The 22,089-nt window shown below is 48.1% G+C and overlaps 6 protein-coding genes across 6 annotated transcripts; 1 reads left to right on the forward strand and 5 right to left on the reverse strand.

Annotated features, from left to right (window-relative positions):
• Positions 1-1,226: 1,226 nt before the first annotated feature.
• Positions 1,227-2,188, reverse strand: BDV27DRAFT_154035 (uncharacterized protein; the record flags this gene model as incomplete). Its single annotated transcript, XM_032071895.1, has 2 exons — positions 1,227-2,000; positions 2,057-2,188. 2 exons carry the CDS (start codon positions 2,186-2,188, stop codon positions 1,227-1,229), a joined length of 906 nt encoding a protein of 301 aa, XP_031931564.1.
• A 2,840-nt stretch (positions 2,189-5,028) lies between these two features.
• Positions 5,029-7,115, forward strand: BDV27DRAFT_168013 (cytochrome P450; the record flags this gene model as incomplete). Its single annotated transcript, XM_032074657.1, has 10 exons — positions 5,029-5,248; positions 5,307-5,438; positions 5,490-5,631; positions 5,691-5,774; positions 5,829-5,894; positions 5,972-6,047; positions 6,124-6,479; positions 6,566-6,651; positions 6,710-6,893; positions 6,950-7,115. The coding sequence occupies exons 1-10, from the start codon at positions 5,038-5,040 to the stop codon at positions 7,113-7,115; spliced, it is 1,503 nt and encodes a 500-aa protein (XP_031931565.1). The 5' UTR covers positions 5,029-5,037.
• A 604-nt stretch (positions 7,116-7,719) lies between these two features.
• Positions 7,720-10,620, reverse strand: cat1 (catalase catB). The gene is made up of 6 exons (XM_032076616.1): positions 10,190-10,620; positions 9,909-10,134; positions 9,426-9,841; positions 9,215-9,379; positions 8,977-9,151; positions 7,720-8,914 (listed from the first exon to the last, which is right to left on the reverse strand). Exons 1-6 carry the CDS (start codon positions 10,469-10,471, stop codon positions 8,001-8,003), a joined length of 2,178 nt encoding a protein of 725 aa, XP_031931566.1. The 5' UTR covers positions 10,472-10,620; the 3' UTR covers positions 7,720-8,000.
• A 1,473-nt stretch (positions 10,621-12,093) lies between these two features.
• Positions 12,094-14,040, reverse strand: BDV27DRAFT_42834 (cupin domain-containing protein). Its single transcript, XM_032076617.1, has 2 exons — positions 13,193-14,040; positions 12,094-13,122 (listed from the first exon to the last, which is right to left on the reverse strand). Exons 1-2 carry the CDS (start codon positions 13,636-13,638, stop codon positions 12,471-12,473), a joined length of 1,098 nt encoding a protein of 365 aa, XP_031931567.1. The 5' UTR covers positions 13,639-14,040; the 3' UTR covers positions 12,094-12,470.
• A 5,080-nt stretch (positions 14,041-19,120) lies between these two features.
• On the reverse strand, positions 19,121-19,843 carry BDV27DRAFT_168015 (uncharacterized protein; the record flags this gene model as incomplete). Its single annotated transcript, XM_032074658.1, has 1 exon — positions 19,121-19,843. One exon carries the CDS (start codon positions 19,841-19,843, stop codon positions 19,121-19,123), a length of 723 nt encoding a protein of 240 aa, XP_031931568.1.
• Positions 19,844-20,712: 869 nt separating this feature from the next.
• On the reverse strand, positions 20,713-22,064 carry BDV27DRAFT_168016 (fatty acyl-CoA reductase; the record flags this gene model as incomplete). The annotated part of the gene is made up of 2 exons (XM_032074659.1): positions 20,713-21,877; positions 21,931-22,064. 2 exons carry the CDS (start codon positions 22,062-22,064, stop codon positions 20,713-20,715), a joined length of 1,299 nt encoding a protein of 432 aa, XP_031931569.1.
• Between the last annotated feature and the right edge of the window lie 25 nt (positions 22,065-22,089).

Here is a 22,089-nt window from a genome sequence, read left to right on the forward strand (position 1 = left end):
AGGGTATAAACGAGCACCAGCCTGGGCTCGTGTTACTGTGGGACCCAGGCCCTAAAATATAAGGTTAATACTCCCGCAACCTAATCTTGAATCATATAAGAGACTGGGGAAGTGAGGAACTTGAATATATATACTGCTTGGGGCTCATTCCTTGTAAAGCATTGCCGGTTTGGAGAAGCCATGAAATCCTACTGTTGTATCATGTCGTAGGCCTCATCTTAATATTGAATATGCAAGATCCCGTGCGTTCGAAACGAGTGGAAGCAAGACGGCGGATTAAACATATCTTTCGAGTTACCCAATAAAATCAAAACCCACTGGTCCGGGGCCGGCTTTCATCAAATAGCCAGTGATGCCTTACCGTGATGCGCTGGTAGTGGTAGGAGCCAAAGTGTCATAAGTAAAACGGAGGCAAATATGGCGCCACCTTAAACCCCATCTATGATCATAGTCCAGATGTTGATTCAACTATCACAACTATTTTGACCATTGACCAAGTAACAAATCTCTTAGCTGTTATACTAGTTAGCTGGTCTTGAAGGTAAAGAGCCTACATAGTGTGGGTGTGACCCCATCGGCTGCCATCCTTCCAAAGCGGAAGTAGGCACTGGTCTTATTTAGAAAGCCACCATGCAGTGGCACACAGAGGTGTACTCCGTACACAGATTTGGTCTTTGGATAATGGAATATTGCATATTGTGGAATGATCGCAAGTGATACCAATGCATAAACACCAGGGGTTCTGTCCGATATCTTTCCGACTTCTCCTCGCAGCTGATTTTACAAGTAGTTTACACGAGTTTAACTGCTGGCCCTGATAGAATTGAGAACTCTCCTATACCCATAAATCCAAAGCAGTCTCCTGGATGCATGACTCTCGGGCTTGTTTGAGCTAAAAGCACAAACTTAATATATGGTAACGCTTCTATCATTGTCACAAAGAATGAAGTTAACTTGACTAATAGACACCTGGCCGATGCCGTACCCGTTTTGTACTCAGGAGCTTATACGCTTTTCCTGCGGTCATTCGAGGCCTGCACAATTCGTGAGGTGTGCAAAGCACACCGGTAGTGGAGACCTCAGGTGCTCGAGCAGCAAGATACAATATGTAGATGTTCTGATGTCAACACACAAATGCAGGGAATGTCTGAGAAGCGATTGAGAGACTAAAAACAGGTGGGTACTTCTTTAGCTGTATGGGTTGCGATGAATGATTAGAATAAGGCTCAGTGCCTGCCAATGCCCGATTCATCTTCCAACCTAGCCACAAGTCCTTTCAGTTCTTCCTCAGTTGCTGCTGGATCCGCGTCTTCCTTAGCGGCAGAAACTTCAAAATCAAATAGCTTCACGCCCTCTTCTGTTACCAAGAAATTGTGCTTATTAAGGTCCCCGTGAACAATTCCATGTTCGTGAAGCAGACGAACAGTTTCCGCACAATCATTAAAATCCTGTGTACCCGGGATTCTACCCGAAACCTCCTCCATTAAAAAGCCCACTGTTCGATTCTTAGTTTCCTCGTACACGAAAGCGATAAACTTCGGCGCAAGCGGGTAGCCAGATGCCATTAGCTTGGAATATATAGAAACTTCATGTTGTAGAGATGGGATCTCGTGTTTAAATCGTGCTATTTTTAGCACCCATATCTCATCACCATACCTTACTCGAGAAAGACGGTAGCTGATTCTGGATATCGTTGTTAGATCTAAGAAGTTGACAAAGATAGCAAAAGGATGGTCAAGTTGTCCGAGATCTAGCCTGTGTGGTGAAAACTCGTCTATACTGCTTTTAACACCCTGCGCGGTATTTCGTACGGTGAGGGTCTTCCATTCGTCATTCCACTTCGGGATATTTTGTAGTTTTGCAAGAACTAGATAACCATCTGTCCTATAATCGGGTGGGAGAATACCCCCATCGAGGATGGAAACATACACAATCCGTGAATTTCTCCGAATTCGATATAGAAAATCATTTTCCTCGAGATCTAGAGACAACACTTCCTCCTTCACGTTGTTAGTAAAAGTGCCAATTCACGGGACAGCTTCAGAAACCCTCTCACATAATTTGGTTCTGCTGCAGCTGGCCAACCAAGTACTGGTAGGAGTGAGTTGACACCCTGAGCAATGGACAATAGCAAGAACCAAAGAGCATGCCATATCTGCCATTGAAACGGATAGGAGATGCCGAGCATAGTGAGTGATTTTCGTTTTTATAATGATATGCTAGAGCAGTATGAGTGTTCACTCCGGCTGTCTTCGCCGTTCTGATCGTTGAGTTGCTTGACTTTTCGTGTTTACGACTCAGCTACATTGCACCTCAGCTGGAGCCGGAAATACACTTCTGCCGAGGTTTCACTTCTTTTGAAATTACTCTTCTGAGACACGCACTGTATGTTACCCGCCATACTCCTGCTAGCAATATGCGATTATAACTTACGCAGATGCATGATGGGTAATCACAGAAGGTGGACATCTATGTGTCTTTGACCCCTCCCTGAACCCTCAAACCGTTCTACTTGCTCACAGTCTGTTCGATATTCAGTACCAACATGTGTACATGGGTGCCTGTACGACCTAAGATATCTTGATTTCAAGCACGACCATACAGCCAATATACCCACACCAATCATATTGACATCTAACTGAGACCTATAGGCGACACAAAAGTCCCCCTACCTCCATAAATACTTACCAATAATCAGTTGATTAGAATATTGACGGAATCTCACCAAACCAGCCAGTGACTGCGTTCCTGGGATCATGTTAACCCACCCCAAACGCCCCCCTTCGTTGGGTCACGAAAAGTCACACCTGACACAGGCTGAGTGTTCGTGACTAAAGACAAGGCCAAAGTTATTGGTCAGGTTTGGTTTGACGTTCTAGGTTTTGAACTTCTTACTCCCATTTGCAAGGCAGTGCTTTATCATGCCATCACAACTCTCAGCGGGCAGCTGCCACTTTATCGTCCCACCCCATATCTCATACCCCTATTCTGCACCTGCCAAGCTTTTCTACCCATGTTGCTGAGATGACGCTGCGCTCAACTTGAGTGGTGTGACAAGGAGCCATGGCCACTGATGAAGTGCGGTTATTCAACGGTGGATCAGCGTCGAGTAGGCTGCCTGTAGCCTTAGCTACGATAAGATTGATAAAATATACTGAGTATCGAATGCCTGCAAAATGGATAATGGAATGGTATCAAATGTGTCAACCTGAGAATACCTCGTAAATCACCCTATAGAGATGCTTTGTGGTGTCCAGATATTATTTGGTGGTTAAATGGGATGGATTTTGTTCCACAAGAAGTAAAATCAATGTCAATTGTCTGGTGAACATCCACCTCTATAACTTCCCAAGTATCGTAACGCGGGAAGGCATGAGCTTTACGACCCCACGAACGTCGGTCTTACATCCTTGGTGACTCCTTTGACACCTTTGTGCTTAGGTGATGGTAGAAATCTTACTAGGCATGATTGATGGGGAAGTTCCAATAAGCTTGGGGGAAAAGACCGGGCAAATTATATCGGATGAGCTGGTGAAGTAAGTGTATTCAAAATGAGTAGAATGCCTAGAAAACCTTCCAAAACCAGTGGAAAGATCACTTTAAATAATTTAGGAGCCGCACAACATGTAACACTGGATTTAATAGGGGAAGATCGACAGAGGAGTACATACATAGTTCAGCTCAGTAGAGACTAATCAGTAGTACGCCTAGATCTAGTCTCCACTCATCTTTCAGCTTTTCAACCCCAGTTAAGCAAATGATTTATTGAATCTCAATCAAATGTGACCGTGGTCACTTTATTTCTGGTTAGCTATATTCTGCACACATTCTAGAGATTGGCTGAAAGGTATCACTAGCTAGTGAGTATCATCTACGTTCAAACCAAGAGGGGTACATGCTTTGCAAGCTTCCGCGCTCAGCCAACCACATTAGAGCGCCGCCGATTCCATAGGTAGTGCGGTGCCTAAAGATCGTGTAATGGGCCCCTAGGACCCGCTGTAGCAAAAGTCATATGACTACCCTCACCGCCCCTACTGCTTCCTCAGAAGGTTGGGATTTGAGGCCTTTCAGCATCTTACAACTTCGAATATCGTGACCCTTTCAGGTGTTTTGCTTTCATTTTGGTTGAATAATTTCAGTCAGATTCGCTTATTCCGTTTAACCTGGCAGAAAACTAGGTGGGGAACCGAATTTAATAAGCGAACCACTTCCACAAAGATCAACACGACCTCTTCTCACCCCATCTCAGGAGCCAGCTGAACTGCCATCTCCCCAATGGGAACTATTGGTTATGAACGTAAACCACAGGGTACTGGGCAACACACCGCCGAAATTTTATCGCTCCTATATTGAACGGACAGAAGAGGTATGAATATAAGGATTAGACATATCTCAGTCACATTTTAGTGTTACTACATACATCAAGAGATACAGTAATCAAAAGATACCGAAATAAGGGAGCAGCGTTGGAAGGAACCTGGTGTCCTCCTATAATTTAAGATGAAGGCTTCGGCTCAATGCAATACTCCCCTTACATTGTCATCCGTGGTATCTTATGATTATGCCAGCTCCCATAGAAACGAGCAGTGACAAGGGTGTGCTGCATTAGCGGCTGTGTCTTAAACTAAGGAATTCCTGAAGGATTATGCCTGTTATCTAGGTATCACAGAAGTCTAGCAACAATGCTCACATGTTACTTACCCCACCCTCAATGACCATCCATCCCAATTGTCTTTCCGTGTTCACCCACAAAGATGACCCTATACCTTGCATTTCCGAAATACTCAGCAATCTACGCTATCGCCTGCCAGGTCGATCCCAGATATATGACAATGTGGCTTGAAAGTATGCTGCAAAGGCTGGCGCTAATACAATTTATCACGCGCCAGTCCCTTCTCCTCATATTCTTGTTAAATCCCATTGCCAACGCAGCAATTCTCGTGTTGTTCTCGTTTAAATGATTGCTTGGGACGTAGATTCTGTTTCACACTTAGAACCTCCCTCACGTCTGCGCTTACATACATACTGGGAGTCGCAATGGAAGCCACCATCAACTTGACTGTCCTACTAGATGCATTTATTGTTTTGTACAGCTTAGGGCTTGTTATTCACCGCCTGTATTTCTCCCCACTAGCAAAATTCCCAGGCGCTAAATTGGCCGCCGCGACGGGATGGTATGAGTTCTACTTCGACTATTGGAAAAGTGGCAAATACATTTTTGAGATTGAGCGCATGCATCAAGTCTACGGTACATGAATGATCCCTCGGGGTAACAGAATTAATACCGGGACTCGGCATGAGTCAAGGTCCCATCGTGAGAATTAACCCGCACGAGCTATCCATCCACGATCCGGACTTCTATAATGAAATATACGTCACAGAAAGCAAGCGTCGCACCAGCCACTATGACGCGTTTGCTCAAGGGATTGAATTGGATGGTATTAGACTTCAATCCATGTGGGAAGGGTAACTAAGCAACGCGAGAGTAGGAAGCCACATCCTAACAGTTGATCACAATCTCCACCGCAAGCGAAGAAAACCTCTAGAGCCTTTCTTCTCCCGGGCGGGAATTGTTAGACTGGAGCCAGTCCTTGTGGAGATGGCTCGGAAGCTTGAATCACGACTCCGCCAGTACGAGGGGACGCGTACGGTGATCACACTCAACCATATTTTCTCTCTGCCTCCTCAAGCGATATCATAAGACGGGTCTGTTTCGGTAAGGATGATGATGTCGGAGGTCTTTTCATGGATCAGCCTGATTTTTTGTCGGATTGGTGACTATCTTTCTCAACCTTTTGGCGGCTGAGATAGCTAAACAGATATATTAGGTACAACATGATCCACAGCATCTTAAAATATGTCCCTGTGTTTTCTGGGTTTCCTTTACTTGCTAAGTCAGTTGTGTTGTAGTTTTCTTCGTCTTCCTCAGGTGATACGCAGTTCTTCAATGGACGCTGATACAGTGAGACAGGATTGCGAGTTACATCCCTGAGTTCATCCTCCTCAAGGCCTTCCCTCAAGGCCAATCTCTAAATCGACAGGAGAATGTGCGTCCCCCTTCCCCCGTTATGAGTATATTAGCTCAATCTGCACCTGCCTGAAACTAAAACTACATTCATGCAGGTAGCCTTGCAGAGAATCACCTACGTCATGAGCTCCAAAAAAACCGCCCAACTTAAGGATACCCGCCGTGATGTCTCGCTCTTCCACCATATCGTCGAAAGTGATATGCCCGAGTCTGAACGACCCCCCAAGCGCCTGGTCCAGGAAGCAAAGATTCTCCTGGCCGCGGGTACAGTCGTCACCACTACCCACACGATTGCATTCGCCTCATACTATATCCTTGCAAGATTGGAGATCAAGGCAAAATTAGAGGCGGAATTGAGGGACGTGATGGACGGCTGGCCAGAAAAGGTTCCCACGTTCAGGGAATTAGAGCGGTTGCAGTATCTTCAGGCCATTATTAAGGAGTCTCTACGGTATACTTTACTTTTCCCCTCACCTACAAAAGGCCGAAAGTTGAAGGACATAAATAAATGAAGAGCTAACGACCAAGTCTACACAGGTTGAGCTATGGCATTATGCACCGTCTTCCTCGGATCTCTCCTGACCTGCCAATTCAATACAAGGACTTTACCATCCCCTGTGGGGGTAGGTCACTTTCCTATATGAGTGATAACACCATATACCTATCTCCATCAGAACTAAGCTAACAAGCCAATTCCTCCCCAGACCCCCGTCGGCATGTCCGCTTATTTCATGCACACAGTCCCAACCGTCTACCCCGAGCCCATGATATTCCGCCCAGAACGCTGGCTCGGTGCCATTGACCCGGCCATGCATCGGAACTACGTTCCCTTCACCCGTGGTTCAAGAAACTGTCTCGGAATAAAGTATGATCCGCCTCGCCTTGTCACAGCAAACGAATAACTAACGCAAGGGGACATAGTCTGGCCATGGCCGAGATCTCTCTTGTCTTGGCTGTTCTCTACCGTCCTAATGGGCTGAAGCTGGGGGTGTACGAGACGGATGAAACGGATGTGATTGCGGTGCATGATTTTATGATACCCATGCCGAAGCTCACTTCGAAGGGTGTGAGGATCCTGATACATTAATCCTGTGTGACTAATATAAGCTGAATTTTTATTTATTATTTTTTCCTCCTCCACGACACATATGCATGACTTCTGTTACTCTGATCATAGGAGTGTAAGAGCTTGGAGTGTTAGTGCAATATCTGTTCTGCTTGGCATAATTCCTCCACCAGGTTCCAGTCTACTATCATTTCGCACACCCCAAAACCCAAACAAATAACAGCATCACCCAAACAAACCCACTTCTGACAATTTCAGCTTGGCAGAGAGATACCGAGGCTAAAACGACTCGCATAGCGAGCGACGGTCAGCGATAGTAGTACCAACTTGCTACTAGTCGGAAAGTAGGTTAAGATTAACTATTCCCCACTATGTCCACTATTGTAGCCTATTTGTTAGGGAGATATTAATATAAGGGGTATTATGCATACTAATATACTTAACATAAACCTATATTAATTAAATCTTTGTTTCTAGAATTGTCTTTCTGGCATTGTCGTTAGTGCGATTGTGGGTCTTGTTCTGTCTAGTGAATTTTATCAGATGCACCTATTTTAAGCTAAAATTAAGCGTTCAGGTAGAGGAACTGCTGGTTACCAGGGAGGATGTGAAAGGATGATGTAACTATTAATTGAGTGATATAATGTGGAAAGTCATTAGGAACAAGCCGACTAAAACTGATATCTTAGATATAGTGACGTGGAAAACAATGTAGTTGTCTACCAGCTCACACAGGTATTGATTATAATAATCTGCGAGATGTTGTTTGAATATGTTACGAGTCAAATATACATAGAAGAAATAGTGGCCTCGCCACGAAACAAATCACAGATCAGGTAGGGTTGCGTAAAAAATGCCCCGAGAGAGTCTGAAATCCTCCGCTGGCTAATAGTAGTACACGCCGGCTTAATGATCCAGCTTGAAACGGTCAAGGAACTTGAAAGTGCGAAGGCCTTCCTTGATACCATCAACGAATCCGCTGGTCACCGACTGGTCGACGTACACACCGTCGCGAGAAGTCTGGATACCGGCGTTCCTGAGCGCAGTAGCGGCGTTGCCGAGGGCACCAACAGGCTTTCCGAAACGGAATCCATCGATGACGATCTGCAGGGGTCGTCCGGCCGGGAACAGGGTGGACGAGGAAGTGGCATTGCTAGGTGCAGTGAAGGAGAAAGTAGAGAAGAGACCCTCGGCACCTGGCGCGACGACCACAGCATCGAACTGGATGGCATCCGATCCGGAGTAGGTCTGGTCAACGCCGTCGGAGAGACGCTCCGCAACGACAACGACATCAACGCCGTCCTCAGAAAGCTGCTTGCTGAGCTGCGAGGCTGCCTCGATCGAGGCAGGGGTCTCAACCGAAGCCAGGAAACCAACCTTCAGTCCGTCCAGCTTCTTCAGCTTCTGTCCGAAGGTGCCAACATCAGTGGTCTTGTTGTTGTGGTAGTAGGTCGGGTCGGCCTCAGGCTCCTCAACGCCAATAGCGCGAGCGACGCGGCGGGCCAGGTCGTTGGACACGCGGTTCAACTGGATGATGACATTGTTCCGTACGACCGAGCTCTTGACATTGGAGTTCTCAAAACGCATAGCATCGACGACGAACTGCTGTTCGGCGGGAGTGAGCGAGTTGTAGAACAAACGCGGCTGCGACCAGACGTCCTGGAAGGACGGGCTGACGGCACGGGTGAAACGGCCGGTGGACTCGCGTCCGGGAGCCGTGAAGAAACCCTTGCCCACGGTCTGGTTGGCCTGCTTAGGAGAACCCTTGTTGAGGGTGTTGGGAGTGTAGGCATTGGGGTTCAGGGGGATGAACATCTGGCCTGAATGGGTTTAGCATCCTACACCGATATGCACATAAATCGCGTCCTGGAAGAGGTCTTACCGGCTCCATCGCGGTTGTTGTTGTGCACAGGCACGCGAGGCTGGTTGATGGGCAGCTGCTCAAAGTTGGGTCCGCCGTGACGGTTCAACTGGGTGTCGAGGTACGAAAAGAGACGGCCCTGGAGAAGGGGATCCTCGGTGAAATCAACACCGCGGACGATGTGGCCAGGTTGGAACTGCAAAAAATTCATAAGTAACTGGCCAAAGAACCACAATCACACGTATTCAGGGCTCCATACCATGACCTGCTCAGTCTCGGCGAAGTAGTTACGAGGGTTGCGGTTGAGAGTCATCTTGCCCAGCTTGGTGATTGGCACGTATTCCTCGGGGACGATCTTGGTGGGATCAAACAGGTCGAAGCCAAACCTCAGCTGGTCTTCCTCGTCCATGATTTGAACACCGAGCTACGAAATTAGCATGCTGATGGAAAGGAGGGCCGAAAATACTCACCTCCCACTCAGGGAATCTGCCCGCCTCGATCGCTTCGAAGAGATCCTGGCGCATGAAGTCGGGGTTCTTGCCAGATACCTGCTGCGCTTCTTCCCAGACCATACTAGCCTTGCCCTGCAGGGACTTCCAGTGGAACTTGACGAGCTTGGAGTCTCCCTTGTCAGTGACGAAGCGGAAGGTGTGAATACCGAAGCCATCGACGTGGCGAAGAGAACGCGGGATACCGTGGCCGGACATGGCCCAGAGAAGGGTGTGCAGGGAACTGGGTTGCTGGCTGAAGAAGTCCCAAGCAGAGTCATGGGCAGTGGCAGCTTGAGGGATTTCATTGTCACCACGAGGCTTGACAGCGTGGATCAGATCGGGGAAAAGAATAGCATCCTGGATGAAGAAGACAGGAATGTTATTGCCAACAATATCTGCGAATCGAATCAGTCAGACAAAAATTTCGTGTGAAAGGAAACGATCGTTCTGTGATAGACATACCGAAGTTACCCTCATCCGTGTAGAAGCGGGTCGCAAAGCCGTGAACATCGCGAGCCAAGTCCGAACTACCACGGCTACCTGCGACGGTCGAGAATCGGACAAAAACCGGAGTCTCCTTGCCTTCAGCACCAAGGAACGAGGCAGCAGTGATGTTGGAGTAGTCGCCGTACGAGGTGAAGACACCATGGGCACCAACACCGCGAGCGTGAACTGCACGTTCAGGAACCTGTCACCGGATGATCAGCCAAACCCAATTCACATTCCATATAGTATTCCCATACACGTTCGTGGTCAAAGCGCTGGATCTTCTGTCGGAAAATGAAGTCCTCCAGCAAAGTCGGGCCGCGATCTCCGACCTGAAGGCTGTTCTGATCCTCAATAGGGCCGCCCACGTCGGAGGTCAGGAATGTGTCATTGTCGGCCATGTAGTAGTGGGACAAAAACTCCTCTGTAGCGGCGGTCGCATCGTCGGTTCCTGTGTCGCGACGTGCAAGCTCACCGGTCATGTACGGACAGGCCGCATTGGCAATGCCAATGAGGCTTGCAAGGGAGAGGGCGCGCATTGTGTTGCAAACTGTCAAGTGTCAACACAAATAAGCAGCAGCCAGAGGGATTGATTTTCTGGTGAGAGGGATGAAGGGTAGGAAGGGGATGGGAAACAGCAAGGAACTTATAGAACTCACCAATTCACAGTACTAGGATGATCAGCACTTGGAAGGAGAACTGCCTGGCTTGCAGGTACTCTTGCCAAATACTTATATGCACATGCAGATCTTTTAATTAAGCAGCCAAGGAATCCATTCATATCCCAAGACAGGAAGGTACGTAAGGTATCAACTCCTAGACCGCCGTCCGAGCCCCAATTGGGAAAAGCACATCTTGCTTACTCTAACATGAAAGCCTAGAAAAAGCGATGTGATACGTGTGGAGCTGTCTTAGGCTACTGGGTCTTCTCTCTAGTATGGCAATGAAAAAGGGACTTTTTGTTGACAAAACAGCAACAGTGATGCAGTCTCAAACGCCCATTCGTCGGGAGGATTGGCAGATCCATTCTTGGCGAATCGAATAAAGGAGATAAATGCATAATCGGCATAATCGGACATGGTAGGGTGGAGACGCGCGCAAGCCAGAATCCTGAAAAAAATCCAATTATTGGTATGAGGGAAAGCTTTTTCCAGAGTGATATCACAAATCCCCAGCCTCCCACTGGATTGGGTGTCATGATCGCGAAGCTCGAAGAAGTGCAACCATAAACCAAACCATAGTGGCCTGACATATACACAAGGTCTCGGCTCGCGATGCTTGGTAATAGAATGTCACTAGTCGGATGGCTTCAGATGCTCCACCGATTAATAAGATGAGAATGTTGAGTGGTTTCTTGGCAGCATCACCCCGGCAAGTCGCGCTCGATGATCAATGCCTCTGTGCATTTTCGCTCGGTTGCAACCACCATCTTATTCAGAATTTTGGCCTGGAACAAGGGAGATTTTTCCTGTTTGATCGCCCCTTGCGTGGGCCGGCAACGAAAGGCCACCACTCCGATCTGATGCCGGAGTCGTTTCGAGAAGATTGGTTGGATCCTTTCTCCTGAATTTAATCTATCAAATGCAAAACTCCGTGTAAATCAAGGTCCTGTAATGCGATATTCAATCTTCGAGATAGTACTATCCTATGTATGGTGGAGGTGTGATCCTCTCGCATATGCAGTCAGTCCCGTGCAAGGATAGCCCTAATAAAAGTATCCCTCCTGTTCGCCTTTCAACCACTGTGGAGTCTGATAGACAGTTAACTCCCACGTCCTCCCCTGCTGTCTTTTTGTTTTTTTAGTAATTAAAATACATCCATAATTCTATATATAAACTGAACTACTGCAGTGAAGCTGCATTATCACACCGTTACCATCGTGTCGTTCGCTTCTCCAGCATCCGTTCATGTCCTAGATGATCCCTGGTGCATACATGCAAGGATACGATAATAACTCAAATATTCCTTCTAAAATTAATCCATCTTATGGAGCAGCCCTTGTCCCGGCCGAGTTCAACAGCCTATGACGACAGCACATGGCATGAGATCCTGGTCTGATAGTCAGCCAAGGCGGCGGCTATTTTCCCAGCTATGAATGTGGGACGTGGGGCGACGTGCTCTACTTTGCATACAGGTCTTTTGACGGCGTCCTTCGCCTTGTCATTTCAGTTCAAATTTGTACTTTATCCCGTCCTTGTGCATTTCAGAGACGAGTCTCCTTCTCTTTGCCAAGCAACCCCCGCTCCTTGGCAGCTGGTGAAGTGGTCAACGACTCGATGTGCATTCAGACATCCATGCTAATTATACAATACTACCGAGCACTAAAAGCTTCCCTACGCCCTCTGGCAGGGATAGCTGGGGGGGATTAGAATCATTAGACTCTGAACGGGCGCGTTTCCACCCAATGCGACCGGCGGCTTTTCCTCGGCTAGACAATCCAAAAACTCAATCATAAGATAAATATCAGGACTATATACACTACAGTACATCGTTTTCACACCAATCATAGATCGCTAATTGGTACTCCATAACTGTCGATTAATAACGTGGAAAAGTCGGATATCCCCAATCCTTCCCCTCGCCAATCAATTGCTGGTTAAGTCCATCCTGACCAGCATTGACGGACAACACCTTCGCATATGATCCTTGCGTCCAATAGCTATACGACACCGTTGCAGGCACGAAGGCCACATCACCCATCTCTAGCTGAGCAACAGGATAGTCGCCGATCTGAATTTGAACGGATCCTTCCAGGACCTCGAACGCTGTGGCGCCGGCTGTGGACCACGTCGGTGCCGAACTCGACGCCCGTTGCCGGCTCAAAATAATGGTCGACATGGTAAAGTTCGTATCCTGTGCCTGACTATTGGTAACCAGCGGCTGGATAATCTGGTACGCTCCGTGCTTGGAGTTGAGGTACTTCGGGCCATAGTTGTTGGCGATGAAGTAGGGCTTTCCCGGCTCGCCGAGGGCAGCGTCCTCTGTGTGCCAGCCCTCATCCGACGGCGCAGAGCCGTTGGCGAAGTCCCGACGCGGCTCGAAAGAAAGCTGAGCATAGACGTCGAATGATTCGAGACCGGAAATTCCGCCAGCATCCGGTCCGGCAGCCGAAGAATCATTGGTCGCCTGTGGTACATAGGGTGTGTTGGTGGCGGAGGTGTAGTTTGTACCGAGGTTGTAGAAGAGGTCCCTACAAATATCCTGATCAGCCCATTCTCTTTTGTCGTCCTTTTTCTCTCATCGAAGGCTTCTAGACTCACTCGAACCCGCCCGGAGAGATCACTCCAACCATCTCTGTGTCCGGGTCTAAGATCTGGAAGGTGTGCGTGGTATTCCTCGGCACCGACCCATAATCACCCTGTGTCAACAAGCGTCCCTGTTGTTCCTCCTCGCCATACTGCGCCCAGAGCTGGAAGCGACCCTTGAAATTGAAGAAGTTCTCGTAATGCTTGCGGTGGATATGCGGGAGCACACCGAGACTGCCGCTGTAGGGGGCATTGGTGCTCATCAGCGTAAACGCATAGTCTGAGGATGGTCCGGTGACCGGGAAACGGTAGAGTTGACTGCCAATCGTAACTGCATGGGAGTTGGCGTAATGGGGGATGATGTATGGCCGAGGTGAGGACGGGGCGTTCTCGAGGTAGAGATCCGACAGAGATTGAGAAGCCGCAAGGGGCAACAATCCAGCTAGGAGAAGGAGGTTCATTGTGGTCGGCGGTGTTTAGGTTGGCTTTGGCATCAATACACCTTTCGAGTCCATTCTTCAGGAACCGTGAGGGCATTCGACAATTCTACTTATACTCTCACATCGCAGGAGCAGACATATTCGGAAATTCCGCTGCCCATAGGCGGTTACCAGTACAGATCACAATGTACTCCGTAAACCTCCTCCTGGTCCTCCTATTCTCCTTTCAACGACGAGAATATCAATTATTCTCGGGTTTTCCGAACCATTCGGGGATCGGCATCTCCACTGTCTAAACTGTCTAAGGATCCTGACGAATTTGGCGTCATTGCTTCATTAAATTTAATAACCTAAATTGCCTGTCAGTAAGAATCCCCAAGTTTTCCCCCGTCCAGTCAGTATATTGAGAATATGATATTCCCAGAACATCACGTTAATGATATTGAGCTGTATTACAACCCATTCCAATATGCCACCTCATAACCAGTAGGAGAGCACACGGATGTCCCTAAACATTTATCCCACGAATGTCGATCACTGCCGATCCTCAGACTAGTGTCTTGGGCCGTTTCGCGGGTGTCCCATCGGCACTTGCGTCATATTCACTTCTTCACTGTGGTAGCGAGTAAATTAAATCCCCTCAGTCTGAAGCACTCCGCATACTCTCTTATGCTAGCCAGCCGGCTTTCGGGACAAAGTAGGCCGACAGTTCGATTGTTACGGTAAGGTTCTAGAAAAAAAAAAAGTCCTCCTACTCCGTATATGCAAAACAAACTAGACGACGTGTCTACATAATTCCTGAGACTCCATCGTTGCTCACTAGTGGGTCGTTGCTGTTTGGACGAGCTTTTGAAACAATAGTGTTGCCTGTCCATCATAATCTCTCTGCTCAGTCTTTCGGTCAGATCCTGTATAACCCGCGAATACACAGCATATTTAGTAGGCTGTGATTGATTTCATTTCGGATAGGTCCGATTCTCCCCAAAAAAAGTTTCTCCGGCATGCGACGATCGATATATAAGCGGAAAAGGAAGGTTAACAGATTCCCCGCGTCCCCACATTTCATGCAAGCGACTCAACAAAACCACGATGCGTCTATTATCTAAGCGGAAGTCAAGACAAGAACTATTGTCATTAGCCAGGTACTACTACTTAGCCTTACCTTTCTTGCTGGTTCTCGAAAAATCTGGTGGGTCAGCGTTGGGAACTATTGAAGTTGAGCCCTAAGAAAAACACTCACTCCCCACTCCGGTAGAAGAAGACGGACAATGAGTGCCAGACGTTAGGTGTTATTTCCATCTGTGGGGAAGTGTTCATTTAACCTAGTTAGTTCCTATTATATCAATCAATGATCTCAACAGATTCTGCCGGTCCGACCATCCGAGCACCGGGATGGTTGACTTCGGACTTTCCGATACGACTGGCGATGCTGCCATCAACCCTCAGTGACCTTTCTGAAATTATCTAGGAGCCAGGAGGAGTCAGGCACGGCGCATGGGAGGGCACATGTACTGGATATGTATGCAAGATCAGAATTCAATTTCTCGTGTGATATTGTAAGCCGCTTATACTCCACCCTGACCGGCATTGGAACCATGGTTTTGTAGAAATTAGACGGATTGGGGTTTTTGCGATACACCCCGCAAGGATTTTGCAAGCATATCGGTACTAGAACTACTAGTTGGACTACTAGTAGTAGTGATGAAGATCCGGGGGCAGCAGTAGATCCATCAATCGCAAATCAGCAACCACGATGTTGGGAGCTCCTTCCCTCCTCGAAGGCGAGTTAACTCTTAGTAGCCCTACGAGCTTCATGACAAAAAATGGGGTTAGTGACCCAGCGGGTCGGAGAAAAAGCTGCAGGGATTAGGATCCGTGCCGGTGGCTCAAAGTTAAAAGGGGAGTGTAGAATCAAAGTATTACTTTAGTAGCATATTTTGTGTGTTCGGGAGTAATCTGACATAGCGTAGGGGGTCCATCATGTCATACATACCTAAAGGCTCTTAGTCGAAGGCATTACTGGCTCATTAAATACATTCATTTGAGCTATGACTTGTGCAAAGAGTGGAAAATTCGTGTACAATCCTATCCCTTATACTCTATATAACATACACCAGTACACCATGGATCGTCATCTATCGTGTGGATCTCTTGTAGGATTGGGCAGCCTAATACGAAGGATCCCAATAGGGATGATTTTAATTTTTATCTTAATTGGGGACTCTGGTCATCATGACAAGATTGCATCTTAGGCATAGATGCCAGTAGTTGCCCTGCGTTGTTGTTGATCAGTAAGCCTACTCTTCGTTGTATGGTACCGCCTCTGTATCAGTGTCCTTCGGAATACCTTTCACAGTACGTCTCAGAGTCTACATCCTCATTGCATCATAGAGGACCATCATGAAAGGACGTAGCTTCCTGCTGGGAAGACCACAGGGACGAAATCCATCGAGAAGGCGAAGAATATTGACGAAATACACGCCGAAACTTCCTAATTGAAGTCCGCTTCCTTCTTTCCTAGAACCTTCCCCCCCCCGGACACAGAGTCTGCCGGCCTCCTCATGCTCCTCCTCCTCCTCCTCCTCCTCCTTCTTTTTCTTCCTCAACAGACACCAAACAACACGCTTCCATCGAACGCAACAAGCAAATATAACCAATCTACTGAGGTGTGTGTCTCATCCTTTTCATACAGGTAACTAACGCGGGTTTCAGGATAACATCGGCTTAGCCAAATAGGCGTCGCTTGACCTGACACCACCTTGGGCAGAGGCGGGTGGGCATTCGACAATCGACAATACAACACGAAGCAACCTCAGTGGGCACAACAAACATCAACATCATCGATAACAACCTAGCCTTAGGCGGGTGGATGGGACGGGCCAGGGAAAGGCACGCTGTCTCCACACAAACAGGTAAGTATATCCCCATCAACCCAGGCCTCGTCTGGGCAGGATGGGAAGGGCCTGGGCAACTCGCTACTAACATTAGGATCCAATCATATAACCTGGCCTATGGTTGGGTGGGATGGGATGGGCCTGGGAATCGACAACATCCGCTAATCAACTACTCCACTATCTCAACTGTCGGCTGTCGACTGTCAATTACAACTTGGCCTTGGATGTGTGGCAGGGACGGGCCAGGGACAAATACGATGTCTTTAAACTATCAGGCATGTACTTCTCCCATCGACCCAGGCCTCGGCTGGGCAGGTTGGGAAGGGCCTGGGTTGTTACTACTAACAAGATACAACTACACCAACTAATCCTGCCCGTGGTGGGTGGTAGGGATGGGCCTGGGACAGATAAAACGTCTTTAAACCATCAGGTATGTACTCGTCCCATCAACTCAGGCCTTGGATGGGTGGTTGGGATGGGCCTGGGTTATTACTACTGACATAGATACAACTACCCAACTATCGACTTCGACTTGTAGTTTGTAGACATGGTCCAGGGAATCGTCGATCAACTGACGCTGGCCATCTGTCTGACGCCTCATCGAGCGAGGCAAGCCTATACCCCAGTCCAACGAATGAAGGACCTAGGGATAAACTCGATAACTTGTTTCTACTATGGCATTTCACTGCAATTCATCCAAAGAAGCAAGGTATGGAATGTTATCTTTCCACGTTTATCGCTTGCCTTACAACATCTCTTCATCGGCTATACCGAACAGTCAATGATTGTTGACTATCACCTGGATACAACTCCAGGCGATTGATCACGATCTGGACATGATTCGAGATGATTGTCTATCACCTGGATAATCTCCCGCCTCCTCCTCCTCCTCCTCCTCCTCCTCCTCCAAGGTGATAGATGATTATCTGGATCCACCCGAGGATAATTGACGATCATCTGGATACTCCACTCCTCTCAGGTGATCGATCATTATCTGGACCCCCTTGAAGATAATTGACTATCATCTGGATATCGTCTCTCTTCCAACATATTCCAGATGATAGATCATTATCGGGGTCCACTCGGGGATAACAATTGATTATCACTTGGCTACTACACTCCTCCAAGATGATCGATCGTTATCTGGATCCACGATATAGCCGATGAGATGTTTATAAGGCAAGCATCGAACTTGTCGAGCTACGACGTCCCACACCTCGCTTCATTGGTGAATCACAGTTGAAATTGTCAAGTTAGGAACAGGTCCTAGAGCTTGTCCCTAGTGTTCTTCTACTCAGTTGGCTGGGGTGTATTCTTGCCTAAGCGAAATGAGGCGTTGAGCGAATGGTGGCCATTTGTTGATTGCACTCTGGACTACATATCTTCGTAGGATCAGGTAAGTATACCCCCTTCCTACTCACTTGAGTTACTAACTATCACCCTGGCTTTGGATGGGTGGTCGGGATGGGCCTGGGTTATACTGCTAACATGACTCTCTTATATCGACTAACCAAGCCCATGGGAGGGCGGTTGGGACGGGCTTGGGATACGACAAACACTCACTCAACAAAATGATCATTCGATACTTTGGGTGCTTCCAACAGGCCATCATATCAGACCTGAGACGGACTCAAGCCAAAGGATGGAGATAGCATTGACGGTAAGGCACAGATATGGTTTTGCATACAATCTTCACTAACGCATACTAGTCTCTTCTGACAACAAACATATCACATACTTTAACGACCGACCCGGCCTATGGATGGGTGGCTGGGACGGGCCTGGGTCCACGACGTTCAACTCTCACAAAAATCAGGTAAGTATTAACTTCCCAAATAACCTAGGCCTCGGCTGGGCAGGTTGGGAAGGGCCTGGGCTATCCCACTAACCTTAGATACTAATCTCGATTCCACCCTTGGCTGGATAGTAAGGACGACATAGCCTTGGTTGGGCGGATGGGATGGGCCAGGGAATCGACACTCGACTAAATCGATCCTCTCAACTCGACCATTACCATCGACTATCGACTAGCAGCAACCTGGCCTTGGTTGGGTGGTACGGATGGGCCAGTGACAACGACATCTACAACTTTCTCAAATCAGGTACGTATATCCCCATATCCCACGCCTCGGCTGGGTAGGTTGGGAAGGGGCTGGGCTATCACTACTAACCAAGCTACCAACTAACAACAATCACAACTCCCGGCCTTGGAAGGGTGGTAGGGACGGGCCTGGGATATATACGATCATTTCTTCTTGTTGCTAGTAAGTGGCAGGCATTTTATATTATGTGTATGTCACAGATGGGTCACTGACAATGGATATTCTTGGGATCAACTCAATAATTACGAAGCCACGAGACATTTCCGGATTATATTGGTGTGGTCGAGTTGCACTACTGAATGGAGAAGAATCAACATAAGTGAGTCACCGATCTCCAATCTTCCAATGGAACAATAACCATAATACCAAACCAGCTCTTGCAAAGATTGTCATATATCAAGGGATTCCAAGTATACACATGAGAATGGTAAGACACCCAGTTCCCCAACCAAGCAAGACACCAACTAACAAAAACACCCTACCAACCACCCAACAAAAGACCCGGATCTAAAACCCAACAGAAACTTCAAATCCATCCTCAACCTCCTGCACATCAAACCCAGCATGATTCTCACAATCTCCATACTCATATGGCCTCCCCACAGTAGCCGTAACACCAGACTCAGAGGAGGTAGGGTTCAAGAAGGTAGCATTAGTATAAGGCAACGAATCACAGGTATGCTCAGGAACAGCATTCCAAGGATAATACTCGACGAACCCAACCTGGGATTCCTTGATGCCTCCTGTTCCAGAGGGAAGTGTGTACTCTCCGATATGAGTTTCGTTGTTATTGACGGTGTCCACTAGCGTTCCGGTCCAGGTTGTTCCTTCGGTATTCTTGATAACGAGATGATACATGGGCGCATAGGATGCCGGGATCTCGACGGCACAGCTGACACCGGCACCACCGTCGGCGCCATCACTGCAGTTCTCGTCGGTGCTGGTGCTGCCGGGGACGAAGCTAGAGAAGACGGCGTGGATGATGCTTGCGCCGTTGGCGTCCGGGCGAGGTTGGAGGCCTGTGTAGCCGACGTCGGAGACACCGTTGAAGCTGAATTGCTGGGCGAAGTAGAAGCCTTCTTCGCGCGGGGCGTTGGCGATGGAGATGGGAAATGTGATGTCCCTCAGGCCTGTCGAGGGGATGTTGGTGGCGCTCCAGTCGAGACCGACAAGGGCTTCCGTCACGGGGAGGAGAGGAATGATGGCTGCCAGAGCGGAGATGGACTTCATGGTGACGGTGTTAATGGTGGATTATTGGGTTGACTACTGGCAATAATTAGGGCAATGCTGTCAGTATGCTTCCTTCGCGCTTTGCGATCACGACCTCATCCAGGAATAACAGGAAACACACAGTTATAATGAATGTACAATCGACCAGCGACCAGGGATAATTTGAAAATGGAAACAGAATAAAATCGGTAAGTGAGGTGTGAATACTCAATTAGCTCTGCTCTACTAGCACTCCTCTTCAACTACACGCCCGTCCAACAATCCCTATTTATACGCCCAAATCCCCAACCCCATCGTTACAATCACCAAAATCATGCAAGATACTGTACCATCGTCTACACCACCCCCAACAAGTTATGATTGATAATACCGATCAAATGCCATTGCAACCCTAGTATTATCTTGTTCCTGTCGGTAATCAAGCTGAAACAAGCAATTCCCTCGGGTTCCAGATTAGCGTCGCTATGATTTGGCAGACGTGCCGATCAACTCGGCTACAGCGTCAGGGGCCGTTGGGAATCTCCACCACGAGGACTCCCTTAATGTTACATCGAACTAGTTCTCACAACCTCCATGGACGCTAGTGTTCCAAGGGTCTTCGCTTAGATCTTGCTGTGAAACTAGAGTGCCGTTTGCGGAGTTGGCCTATGTATTGTTGCTTATGGGCTGAATGACAGGTTAGTTCTACGAGGGTTTAAATTCGAATTGGGCTAATTATCATCTGTAGTGTTTAACAGAGAGATGCTTTCCTATTTTGCAATAAGTATATCTATGCACAAACAGTTGACTGATGTTATTTGGCTTCCGACTATGCTGGCGTGAGGCTATTATCCAAGCCTCGCGAAACATAGCGTACCAGGCAATCGGCGTTAGAAGAAACCCGATGCATAAAACATCCTAAACAAGATCCGTCTAAGAAACCCCTTCGCGGCGAACTGCCCCGCAACGAACCGGATCTGGTCTTCCCTCGCTGCAAGGTCCACTCCCTTCCTGGACCCTGATGTGAACAACTGCAGCTCCGCCCTTTCCTTTTCACTCAGGCTCTTCCACAGTGAAACTGTCTTCGCTTCGGAGAATCTATACGAAGCCGCATATATGACATACACGCGAGCAGTCGGGTGCAGCAACCTCGACCGCCAATCCACATGCAACCACTCCTTCCATAGAGGCCAAGGAAACTTCCGCAGTGCCATCGCCTGCGCCCAGAAAGTTTGGAATGAGTATCGCGCTCTTGTGCCAACCACTGCATGAACAGGCCCCGTTGTTCCCTTCGCAAGGTGAACCAGCAGCCTATCCACCACAGCATCAACGGGGACCTCGTCGATCGTTGATTCTGTGTCAGGGTCATTAGCCCGACTTGCCACACGGGCGACTAAGACCGGAGTGAGAGTAAAACCCGCCGCGAACACCGTCGTTGGTGTTGATTTCGGTACGCTGAACCCCTGATATGGGAAGGTTTGGGCGGGTGCTATCACCGACGGCCGGAGAATGAGAAGCTTCCCTGCTTCACCGGTGGCGCTGAATTTGCTGAGAACAAGTCGCTCCGTCAGATGTTTGGCGTAGCCGTAGGGCCAGGGAAAATTGTGCGCCTTGTATTCCTGCGAGTCGCCTTCTCGCTGTACTTGCTCCCACTCGTCCCGTACGTCGGATATCCATCCGCGACCCAGAGGGTAAATTGTCTCCTCTACGTAGGGGTCACTATCATCCGATTCCTGGTAAAGGAAGGCGTTTACATATGCCGTTGAAACGTATACGAAGCGATCGAGCTGATGGCATTGTAAGGCAAAGTGGGCGACATTCTCACTCCCATGCATGACTGGGTTTGCTAACTTCTCCAAGGAGCTCATGAGGTTAATTGGTGAAGCCGTATGAATGACGATGTTGACGCGTTTGTGTAAGGCCTGAAGATGACCCTCGTCGATACCAAGGTTAGGTTCGAGGATATCACCTTTGATAGCAGTGACAAGCTCGGTATCATAGAGGCACTCGATATACTTGGAGGGTAGGTATTGACGCCATACTTCTTCCAGACGCCTGATTTAGCATAAGCTTACGGTCAATACTTATAGATTTGCAATCATACATACGGCAAACCACCCCTGCAGAGCAAATATATATGAGCCACAGGCGCTTGCGAGATGATGCGGTAGACCAGGGCCGTTCCCAGAAAGCCCGAGGCACCTGTGATGAACAAAACTTTTCTTGAGTAATACTCCCACATGATGGTAGCATGCAAGAAGCATGTA

Source organism: Aspergillus caelatus, assembly GCF_009193585.1.
Source record: "Aspergillus caelatus strain CBS 763.97 unplaced genomic scaffold BDV27scaffold_22, whole genome shotgun sequence".
Lineage (NCBI taxonomy): Eukaryota > Fungi > Ascomycota > Eurotiomycetes > Eurotiales > Aspergillaceae > Aspergillus > Aspergillus caelatus.

What these genes read in the sequence shown, in the direction of transcription:
- cat1 (XM_032076616.1), bottom strand. Translation starts at nt 10,471, where the DNA reads ATGCGCGCCCTCTCCCTTGCAAGCCTCATTGGCATTGCCAATGCGGCC. An exon ending in AGCGCTTTGACCACGAACGT is followed by an intron (nt 10,135 to 10,189) that starts GTATGGGAATAC and finishes ATCCGGTGACAG; the next exon opens with GTTCCTGAACGTGCAGTTCA. An exon ending in CACGGATGAGGGTAACTTCG is followed by an intron (nt 9,842 to 9,908) that starts GTATGTCTATCA and finishes TTCGATTCGCAG; the next exon opens with ATATTGTTGGCAATAACATT.
- BDV27DRAFT_42834 (XM_032076617.1), bottom strand. Translation starts at nt 13,638, where the DNA reads ATGAACCTCCTTCTCCTAGCTGGATTGTTGCCCCTTGCGGCTTCTCAA. An exon ending in ATCTCTCCGGGCGGGTTCGA is followed by an intron (nt 13,123 to 13,192) that starts GTGAGTCTAGAA and finishes GGATATTTGTAG; the next exon opens with GGACCTCTTCTACAACCTCG.